The sequence below is a fragment of the Macaca fascicularis genome, chromosome 9 (genome assembly GCF_037993035.2).
Source record: "Macaca fascicularis isolate 582-1 chromosome 9, T2T-MFA8v1.1".
Taxonomy (NCBI): domain Eukaryota; kingdom Metazoa; phylum Chordata; class Mammalia; order Primates; family Cercopithecidae; genus Macaca; species Macaca fascicularis.
The window spans coordinates 54,701,231-54,713,285 of NC_088383.1; the positions used below are offsets into that span (position 1 = coordinate 54,701,231).

At 37.1% G+C, this 12,055-nt stretch overlaps 1 protein-coding gene across 1 annotated transcript in view; it reads left to right on the plus strand.

The window, feature by feature from the left end:
- Positions 1-288: 288 nt before the first annotated feature.
- Positions 289-12,055, plus strand: part of LOC135964893 (uncharacterized) — a 29,439-nt gene continuing 17,672 nt past the window's right edge. The window contains exons 1-2 of the mRNA XM_065520019.2: positions 289-360; positions 841-907. Coding sequence (XP_065376091.1) covers positions 289-360; positions 841-907 — 139 coding nt within the window. The remainder of the gene's footprint in view (positions 361-840; positions 908-12,055) is intronic.

Genomic DNA, 12,055 nt, shown 5'->3' on the forward strand with positions numbered 1-12,055 from the left:
TCAGGGGACAATATTCACTTCTGCAATCAGGCATATCTCCTTTGAAAGGATTTATGACAGCAAACCTCACAAAGGCAACTGGCACTCTGAGGTGTTCACTCTACACACCTCAGACACCTACAGCGTAGTAAAGGTGACAGCCAACATAGAAAGACACAAACTCACACTGCTCAGTGACCAATGTTTAGAAATTAAGACTGATAAAATATGCATTTACCCAAAAGATTATTTTCCTGTTAGCACCGCTAGGTGTAATTTAGACAATACTTTGTATTGATCTATGACACAATGGGGAAACATAAGTTACTGGCATTAGACTTCAGCAGTACAGGAGCAGCTATGTGCACTGCCATTCAAGAGGTAAAGATGGGCCGGGTGCAGTGGCTGACGCCTGTAATCCCAGCACTTTGGAAGGCCAAGGCCGGCTGATCATGAGGTCAGGAGACCGAGACCATCCTGGCTAATACAGTGAAATCCCATCTCTACTAAAAATACAAAAAATGAGCTGGACATGGTGGCGGGCGCCTGTAGTCCCAACTACTCGGGAGACTGAGGCAGGGGAATGGCGGGAACCCGGGAGACGGAGCTTGCAGGGAGCCGAGATTGCGCCACTGCTCCCCAGGCTGGGTGACAGAGCGAGACTCCGTCTCAAAAAAAAAAAAAAAAAAAAAAAAAAGGAGGTGAAGACTGGTGATCAGATTATCACATATTTTTCTGCATAGCATCATCAAAGATCTTCACTCTTGAGGTCATGTGCTTTCACAGCAAGATGTCTGTAGCATTTAGAAATGGCCCTTGTGCATCATATACTTCATAACAGCTTGGAAAACTCTCACCCAGGTATTACCAAATGCCAAACATCTCTCCATATTTGCCATGTTCTACCCACAGCGAAAATCTGTCCTAGGTGAGATGCTAGCCTTGGCTGCTAAGGAAGTGATCTGAGAATGCCAGGTGCCTTTTGCTCTCTGTCGGTCTATGACAAAAAGGCGACACTGAAAGGCACTAAGTTTACTGCCACTTTTAGAAGAACTTGTCAAAGAAATGCTCCTTGACTCTCCCCACCTGAGTGTTATATGTGGCCAATACCAACTTGAGTTTTTATAGCAGTTATTATATAATGATCACAATCATATTCAAGTCCACATTCTAAATCTTATCCAGATTTTACAGGAACTCTGTTTGATAATGTCCTATAGGCCCTTCAGTGGCTACAATCAATGAATTTGAAAAATAATTTGAATTTGGTTTACTCACTTTTTCAACAGAATGCACTGGTGAATCCTGTTCTGTCATTATATCTCATGTGTGGCTATCCCTCTTGCTGTGTTGGAAGTCAATATTCCACAATGTCAGCTTCTACAAATACCTAAGTATAGAGTAAAGGGGAAACTCTTCAAAGCAAATAGAGGATATGCTATGTCGGGGGGCTCTCTAGCCTTGAATTTGAAACTATGATGTTTATTGTACAGAAAGAAGATGGTTCTTTTTTATATTTAATTTTTAATTTTTGTGGTTACATAGTATTTATGGGGTACATGAGATGTTTTGATACAGGCACGCAATGTGAAATAAGCACATCACAGAGAATGAGATATCCATCCCCTCAATCCTTTTTTCTTTGAGTTACAAACAATCCAATTATAGTATGTAATTTTCAAATATATGATTAAGTTATTATTGACACTAGTCACCCAGTTGTGCTATCAAATAGTAGGTTTTATTCATTTTTGCTATGTTTTGGTAGCCATTTTTCATTCCCACCTCACCCCACCCTCTCACCACACTTCCTAGACTCTTATAACCATCCTTCTACTCTCTATGTCCATGAGTTCAATTGTTTTGATTTTTAGATTCCAGAAATAAGTGAGAACATGTGATGTTTGACTCTCTGTGCCCGGCTTATTTCACTTACCATAATGATGTTCCTGTCCATCCATGTTGTTGCAAATTACAGGCCCTAATTTTTTAAGGCTGAAGAGTACTTCGTTGTATACATGTACATTTTCTTAATCCATTCACCTGTTTATGGACACTTAGGTTGCTTCCAAATTTTAGCTGTTGTAAACAGTGCTGCAACACACATAAGAGTACAGATACCGCTTGGATAAACTGATTTCCTTTCTTTTGGATCCATGTTGGATCACATGGTTGATCAATGTTTAGTTTTTTGAAGAATCTTCAAACCTTTCAAGGAGAAGGATCTGTTGTGATTATTTCATTGAGCTATCCGACCTATGAGCAATTGAAAGGAATACAAGTTGCTGGAAAATCATAATGAAGAATGCAAAATTATCAGTCTACACTGGAATGTCATTTTTCATTCTAAGGTGAAAAAGGCAGTGCATTTAATAGAAAATACCTTTCCAGAGTAAAATCTTAGGTGTATTTCTTTAGTGCCAGTGTCTTGGATGATGGGCCCCTAGAAGTTGTCAACATCTCTTCTTGATTGGAGAAAGTGTTAAGCCCCAAAGTAGCTGGAGCAGTATATTTTCACCTTTTGTCAAGAAGGCAGGAACTTGATTACTTTGAGTGCTATTCAACAGTTTCTGATTTAATTAAAAATGCAACACAAGCCAACTATATTGCTGCTAACTCCTCGCTATATATCTTCTGCTACTGTCAAAGGAATTGTGGTCTCACTGGACAATCAATTAACTGGGGAGTCTTGAATCTTGGATGACAGCTGAAAAAATATTATCCACCAGAGGAATACCAATTCTTCAAATACCCCATATCCATCAGTATCTTGAATCATGCTTGATTCTGAAGAATTCTCAACAAGTCATGTCAATGGGGCTCTCTGGCCTTGGATTTGATATGTTGATGTTCATTTTATAGAAAGGAGACTGTTCTGTTGTAATTATTTTATTGAGAAACACAACTTTTGAGCCCTTGGAAAAAAAATACAAGTTGCTGGAAAATCAGAATGAAGAATACAGAATTATCAGACTACAATGTACTGTCAAATTTGATTTCAAGAAATTACAGAAAATCTTTCCTCCAGTTTAATCTCACAGAATTTATTTCTACAAAGAATTCCAAGATAAATTCAGTTTTCTGGAAGATTTTTACATGGCTTTTACTCATTCTTCATATCGAATATCAACAGATGAGTACATCAATTATTTGGCTAGTGAATTCATGAGTGCAAAACTCAGAGACATTCCAATATTACATTGCTTACATCGTTAGGCATACGCACAATGCCAGCTCTGGCAATTGAAAATAAGCTCTTTTGTGATCTAAAGGCTTAAATTCCTCCAACCAAACTGCTTGATTCAGATGCAGCTCTGCAAATTTTAAAATTGTTTCTGGAAGAACATGTAAATGAGACTTAAGAGAGAAAAGGGCTTGAAACTGGGAGGTGGAGGTTGCGGTGAGCCCAGATTGCACCATTGCACTATAGCCTGGGGGACAAAAGCGAAACTCTGTCTTAAAAAAAAAAAAAAAAAGAGAGAGAGAGAGAGACAGAGATAGAGGAAAGGAATGGTCACAAACCACTTGAAATTTAAAAAAAAAAAAATCAAATTAGATTGAAGCATGCCAAATTAGAATGAAAACAGAGGTACAAGATTATAAACAGAATGCAAACTTGTCTTGAGCTTACCTAAAGTTTTCTTTCCTCATAATTTTAGGCAACTTTGATTAACATTAAATTAACATTCTAAACTACCAAGTCATTTGAGTTTATATATGTTAGTAAACACTCCCTATATTAATTTTATTGTCCAAGGCTAAATCTAAAGAGTTTAAGTATAATTTAAAAATTAGTTTTCATTGATTGAAAAATAAAGTTTGTTAAATTTAGTACTTTCACAATTAAATTGATCATTGTTAGTTCTTTATTTGAGAAATCTGCAAAATTCCACTGAAAATAAATTAGTAGTAGAAATTATTCCTAAATATCAAAAAATGAACAGATTAGTCAATTGGTTTCAAAAAGAAATAAAGGAAATTTGCTTAATTAGCAGAATATCATTCCTACTATTTTTATTGTACTTGGATTAGTGTTCTGAGACAGATACAGTGGCAAGTAATTACGTAATTAAAGTAAATATGTACATTTTAAAATTAAATGACAATAAAAATAGGTTATGCAATGTCCTTAAAAACATTGTGGCCTAATTCTAATGTTATTTACTACTATGCTACACCACACCCAACATCACTTAAATGTTCAGTCTGGGATAGGTGCTACATTAAATTTTAGCAAACTTCACAAGACCCTTATGGGATGATATGCTTCAGTGTTGTAAGTTTGTGTGCCTGTACTAGTCTTGAATTTTCTGGGGGTATACTGACCCAGTATTACTCCAGACACCCAAGAATCTGTCTAGACTTCACAGTAGAACTGATATAAATCTTGACCATAGGTGACAGTGTTCTGACATTTATTTGGAAATTATTTTTCTTTGATTTTTCTTTGCCTTTTAGTTGTTTCATGCATTTTTTAATGTACAGAACATTTTAAAATTCTTATCTAGATAAACTGTTTAGTCTTCATTTTAAACTCCTGCCTCTGAGATGTTACTTAGGTTTCTCCTACCCATAATATCATACACATATTTGCAATATTTTTCTTGTACTGTTTTTTGACTCACTTTGTTTTTCAACTTTTTTAGAATAACAAAAGTGATATCAATTAATTGTGAAAATACTGAAGTGGCATATAAGTTTCCGAAGTGCATATATGTATGTATTTATTTATTTTTTAACCGACAGATAGGGGGAATGCTGTGTCCTATTTTAATGTACATTTTGGCCATTAACATCTTCTCCTTTGTTAATACATGATGCATACTATTTTTACTGTGCATTTCCTCTTTACATTCTTTGCCTATTTTCCCACTGGGGTGTGCAAGTTCCTAGTTATTTGAATGACCTCTACATATTCTGAATATTCCCTTTTCATTATAAACACCTTGTAAATATTTTCTTCTAGTCTATTATTTGTGTTTTAACATTATTTATCAATAGTTTGCAAAAATGCATCTTTTTAGATAGTAAAATTTGGCTTTTACTTCATGATATTTGTACTTCATGTCATAAGTAAAATACATGACTATTTTAAGATTTTCATTTCTTGTAGTACTGATTTTTTTGTTGTTGTTGAGATGGAGTCTTGCTCTGTCGCCCAGGCTGGAGTGCAGTGGCGCCATCTCTGCTCACTGCAAGCTCCGCATCCCAGGTTCACGCCATTCTCTGGTCTCTGCCTCCTGAGTAGCTAGGACTACAGGCAACCGCCACCACACCCGGCTAATTTTTTTTTGTATTTTTAGTAGAGATGGGGTTTCACCATATTAGCCAGGAGGATCTCGATCTCCTGACCTCTGATCCACCGACCTCGGCCTCCCAAAGTGCTGGGATTATAGGCGTGAGCCACCGCGCCCGGCCCTGATTTTTTTTATATCAGTCTTTATGTTATTTGAAATTCAGTATTTTTTTATTTCAAATTCCAAATATTACCCAACTTTCTCAAAGAAATTCTTTTCTTTACTGATTACAAATGCTACATTTGTCATCTCAGGAATTCTCGTATATTTCCTGTCTGGCTGTCACTCTCCTGCTGTGGATGTGTTTTGTACCAGCACAGTACTGTGGAGTTGCCATATGCTCTGACATCCGGTAAAAGCAGACCTCCGCTCACTGGTGCGTGCTTGGTCTTTCTCTCTTTCTTTCTTTCTTTCTTTCTTTCTTTCTTTCTTTCTTTCTTTCTTTCTTTCTTTCTTTCTTTCTTTCTTTCTTTCTTTCTTTCTTTCTTTCTTTCTTTCTTTCTTTCTTTCTTTCTTTCTTTCTTTCTTTCTTTCTTCTTTCTTCCTTCCTTCCTTCCTTCCTTCCTTTCTTTTTCTTTCTTTCTTTCTCCTTCTTTTAAATTCTTTCCTTCCTTCCTTCCTTCCTTCCTTCCTTCCTTCCTTCCTTCCTTCCTTCCCTCCTTCTTTCTTTCTTTCTCTCTCTCTCTCTTTCTTTCTTTCCTTCCTTCCTTCCTTCTTCCTTCTTTCTTTCTTGTTTCTCTTTCCTTTCTTTTTATATGGGTTCTCATTTTTGTACAAACTTTGGAGTAGTTCATCAAATCGCATACCAATTATCATCTGATTGAAATTTCAATGTTTTTAGATATAAACTTTGGGACTAAAGCCATCTCACTTTTTTGGCACTTCTGATTTTATTGACTTTCAGTTCAAAATGTATTCTACTTTGTATTTTGATTATTGTTTGTTTATGAATTATTTAGAAGATTATTGTCTGATTTCCAAACCCTTTTGAGTTTAGTAAGTATCTTCTTGATATTGCCTTCCTTTTTCTTTTTCAATTTATATTTTAGGTTCAGGGGTACATTTGCAGCTTTGTTATGTAGGTAAATTACATGTTGCTAGGGTTTGGTGACAAAATGATTTAGTTACTGAATTAGTGAGCATAGTGCCTGATGTACTAGGTATAGGTAGTTTTCCAATCTTCACCCCCTTTCCAGCCTCCCTCCTCAAATAGGACCCCCTGTGTGGCATCTATTGGTCCCCTTTTTTTGCTCATGTGTCATCAAAGTTTACTTCCCACTTATACATGACAATGAGGGGTTTTTTTGTTTGTTTCTGTTCCCATGTTAATTTCCTTTGTTGATTTGCTGGATGTAGCCTCCAGCTACATACATGTTGCTGCAAAAGACATAATTTCATTCTTTTTCTGTTGTTGTTGCTGCATAGTATTTCATGGAGTATGTACTACATTGTCTTTATCAGCCTCTAGGCTGAGTCCCTGTCTTTACTCTTGAGAAGAGTACTGTGATAAACATGTAAGTACATATGTAAATTTAGTAGACTGATTCATATTCCTTTGTGTATCTACCCTGTAATTAGATTGCTGGGTCGAATGGTAGTTTTTTTTTTTTTTAAGTTATTTTAGAAATCTTCAAACTTCTTTCTGCATAGCTGAATTAATTTACATTCCCACCAGCCATGTATAAATTTTCCCTTTTCTCTGCAACGTTGCCAACGTCTGTTATTTTCTGACTTTTTATTTATAGCCATTCTGATTGGTGTGAAATGGTGTCTCATTGAGGTTTTAATTTGCATTTCTGTAATGATTAGTGATTAAAGAAGTTGAGCATTTATTCATATGCCTGTTGACTGTATGTATGTCTTTGAGAAGTGCCTGTTCTGTCCTCTGCCCATTTTTGAATGGGGTTCTTTGGTTTTTGCTTAAAAATTTGTTTAAGTTCTTTGTAGATTCTGGATATGAGACCTTTGTCAGATGCACAAATTGAAAATATTTTTTCTCATTTTGTAGGTTGTCTGTTTCTTCTGTTGATAGTTCCTTTTGCTGAGGATAGTCTCTTAGGTCCCATGTGTCTATATATGTTTTTGTTGCAATTGCCTTTAGAGACTTGGTCTTGAAATTTTTGCTATGGCCTAGGTCTAGAATAGTATGTCTTATGTTTTTGTCTAGGGTTTGTGTAGTTTTAGGTCTTATATGTAGGCCTTTAATCCATCTTAAATTGATTTTTGTATATGGTAAAAGGAGTGGTGCAGTTTTAATCTTCTGCATATAGCTAGCCAGTTATCCTAGTACGGTTTAATGAATAGAAAGTCTGCTCCTCATTGTTTGTTGTTGTAGACTTTGTCAAAGATCAGAGGGTTATAGGGATGCCTTTATTTCTAGATTCTCTAACCTGTTCCATTTGTCTATGTTTTTCTACCAGACCCATGAAGGTTTGGTTAATGAAGTCTTGGAATATAATTTGAAAAGTTAGGTTAATGTGATGCCTCCAACTGTGTTCTTTTAGCTTAGGATTTCTTTGGCTATTCCAACTCTTTCTTGATTTCATATAAATGTTAGGATAGTTATTTTTTTCTAATTTCTGTGCAAAATAACTTTAGTTGTTTGATCAGAATAGCATTGAACTATCAATTGCTTTGGGCAGTAATGCCATTGTAACAATATTGATTCTTCCTATTCATGAGCATAGAATGTTTTTCCATTGGTTTGTATCATGTCTAATTTCTTTCCAACAGTGTTTTATAATCTAATTGTAGAGATCTTTCACATCCTTAGTTAGCTGTATTTCTAGGTACTTTATTTTTCTTATGGCTATTGTGAATGGGATTGCAGTCTTCATATGGCCCTCAGATTGGATGTTGTTGGTGTATAGAAATGCTATGGATTTTTTTGTCCATTGCTTTTGTATCCTGAGACTTGGTAAATAACTGAAGTTCTTTATCATTTCTAGGAGCCTTTGAGCAGGAACTAAATGGATTTCTGGGTATAGAATCATACTATTATAATGTTTGTGAAGAGAGTTATTTCAAATCCTCTCTCCTTCTCGGATGTCTTTTCTTTCTCTTGCTTGCTTGCTCTGGCCAGGACTTACAGCACTATGTTGAATAGGATGATGAGAGTGGACATTCTTCTCTTGTTCTGGTTCTCAGGGGGAATGGTTTAAGTTTTGTCTATTCAGTACAATGGTAGTTATGGGTTTGTTACAGATGGATCTTATTTTGTGATATGTTCTTTCAATGCCTAGTATGTTGAGGATTTTTAACATGATAGATGTTGAATTAAATGAAAAGCATTTTGTGCATCTTTTGAGATAGCATGTGGTTTTTGTTTTTAGTTCTGTTTATGTGATTAATCACATTTATTGATTTGCATATGCTAAACAAACCTTAAAGAAATAAAGCCTACTTGATCATGGTAGATGAACTTTTCCATGTGCTGCTGGATTTGGTTTGTTGGTATTTTGTTGAGATTTTTGCATCTATGTTCATCAGGATATTGGCCTGAAGTTTTCTTTCTTTGTTGAAACTATCAACAGAGTAAATAAACAACCTACAAAATGGGAGAAAAATTTTGCAAAATATTTACCTGGCAAAAGTCTAATATCCTGTATCTTTAAGGAACTTACACAAATTTATAAGAAAAAACAAACAAACAAACAATCCCATTAAGAAGTGGACACAGAATATGAACAGACACTTTTTATTATTATTATACTTTAAGTTCTGGGATATATGTGCAGAATGTGCAGGTTTGTTGCATAGGTATACATAGGTGGTTTGCTGCATCCATCAACCCGTCATCTACATTAGGTATTTCTCCTAATGCTATCCCTCCCCGTATCTGCGACTACATGCTGGGAATACAGGTATGTGACAGCATTCCCATCCTGATCTACTGCAGATTCTCTTGATTTCTGGGTAAAGGGACTGACTGCACCATCCTATTCTGTGAAACCTCTCACACAAATACTTCTACTTTAAGAATTCTTCCACTTGGTCCAGAGCCATAATCCATCAATTCCATTATTTTGTCTCTTAAGAGAATACACAAATGACAAGCTGACCGACCCATCAAAACACACACCTTTTTGCCCCAGATAACAAACACTAAAAACCCCAGCTGGTCTTCTTTCACTTCATCCACTTGAGATAGTCACTTTCTCATGAGTGCCTTAAACTCCTTGATTTACTGCTCTCCCTTTCTCTGGCACAATCCTCCACCTGGATGAATCCTGTATTATCTTTGTTCAATGACATCACTCAGCTGAGCCAGAGAGAATGTAGAAAAGTGGCCGGTGGTGTCAGCACAAATTCAAAACTACCCACACACCAAATTGGCCATAAACATTGTCCAGAAATCATTAAGTTTATGTTTCTCTGAGAAAATCCTTTCTTCAGAATCCCAACATCTCTAATAATCTTCTCCACGTCCTTGTAACATTCACTCACCTGGCATCTTGCCCAGTAATTCATACAAAAATTAGATCTCATGAGGCAAGAACCATCTAATCTTCCCACCACTTCCCAAAGTAATATGCCCAGGTCTGTACCTTTCTTATCCTTCTTTATTTCATCATGTCAGTAAAAAGGCATACCATAGATAAGAGACTGAGATGACATCCAGTCTCATTTGTAAGGTAATCTTGTAAGGATACTGGTAGGCTGAAGTGGAGAATCCCTTGAGGCCAGGAGTTTAAGGCTTTAGTGTGCAGAGACTATGCCTGTGAATAGCAGCTGCACTCCAACCTGGTCAACATGGTGAAAACCTGACTATAGAAATATGCATACATAGTAGCTCAGACTCAGGCCCCTAAAAACAGATGGAAAAGGGAAGTCCTCACAGCAATTGGTACCTTAGTGGTAACAGAATTTTCTTAGAATAGTGAGTCATCTGTCTTTAGCCCCAGTCAGTGACTATTGTTAGTGGCTGTTGTCTGTCCTGGCATGGTCCCTGCCCCAGCCCAACCCCATACTCCCACCCAAATCTTTTCTGCCCTCAGCCAGAGTCACAGTGGAAAGGCCCATGAGGAGAGGTATATATTAGTGCAGTCCCAGAACAAGTCTTATCTCATCCTAAAATATATTGCTACTGTGTCCACTTTCCCCAAGACATCACTTCAGTGTTACTCATGCATGATTTCCTGGGGACAAGGGGCCTAGCTCAGTTCTTAAGATGAAACCCCTTGCCTTTCTCCCCAAATCCACTGGCCAGCTTGATGCATTCAAATATACTTGATTCAACTGTTTATTCGAATGCAAAAGCTTTGGGAAAGTTGCAGCTTTTGACAAGGCCTTGAGGTTCTCTTCATTAGATGGTTTTCTTCAATGCCCCCACTCTTAGACTGTGGCTTCCAAACTGAAGAAGCTTGTCTTAGACACCTGCCCATCTGTAGAACAAATAATTCTCTATTTTTTTTAACCAAGAAAACCCCACTAAACCATCTGTCAGTCATCGGCTTAGAGGCTGATGTCTCATTTTATGTCTTCCGTAGGGATGACCGAGTGAAAGGCGGATGCTACACAGGTTATCTTGGTCTCTTTGAGCACATTTTTCAAAATATGGACTGGAGTAAGAGGATCAAGGTCTAGCAGTAGGTGGCTCTGACCCACCTAAGCCCATCCCATCATGCAGGTTTTTATCATTAATCTTTAAGGTCCATTTTCCACCTGTTTTCCAGGGGAAATCTTCAGTCTAATTCCACACATCCATGGCTGCAGCCTGTTGGAGTTGAAACCACCTTTGCAGAATTATAAAGAATGAGATCAATTTAACATAACAGACTCCATCTTGCTTTTAATTTCACAAGTTACATTGGTTTTTGCTTAATCTGTCATGGAGGTCAAGGTAACTATGAAAGGAATTTGGTTTATTGTTAAACTTTGAGGCAGAGAAACCTGACCCCCCTCCTTGTTTGGAGATTGAAGCTGCATTCATAAGACAAGATGTGAATTATAGTAGTGGCGTAAACTTTGTTAAGGACAGGGATAGTTACACCATGCCTGCTATTGCTTGGCTTGAGTTCTGTTTTTTTTAATATATATACTTTATATTCTAGGGTACATGTGAACAACATGCAGGTTTGTTACATATGTATACATGTGCCATGTTGGTGTGCTGCACCCATTAACTCATCATTTACATTAGGCATATCCCCTAATGCTATCCCTCCCCACTCCCCCAACCCCACCACAGGCCCCAGTGTGTGATGTTCCCCTTCCTGTGCCCAAGTGTTCTCATTGTTCAATTCCCACCTGTGAGTGAGAACATGCAGTGTTTGCTTTTCTGTTCTTGTGATAGTTTGCTGAGAGTGATGGTTTCCAGCTGCATCCATGTCCCTACAAAGGACATGAACTCATCCTTTCTTATGGCTGCATGGTATTCCATGGTGTATATATGCCACATTTTCTTAATCCAATCTGTTATTGATGGACATTTGGGTTGGTTCCAAGTCTTTGCTATTGTGAATAGTGCCACAATAAACATATGTGTGCATGTGTCTTTATAGCAGCATGACTTATAATCCTTTGGGTATATCCCCAGTAATGGTATGGCTGGGTCAGATGGTATTTCTAGTTCTAGATCCTTGAGGAATCGCCATCTGTCTTCCACAATGGTTGAACTAGTTTACAGTCCCACCAACAGTGTAAAAGTGTTCCTATTTCTCCATATCCTCTCCAGCACCTGTTGTTTCCTGACTTTTTAATGATCACCATTCTAACTGGTGTGAGATGGTAACTTATTGTGGTTTTGATTTGCATTTCTTTGATGGCAAGTGATGATG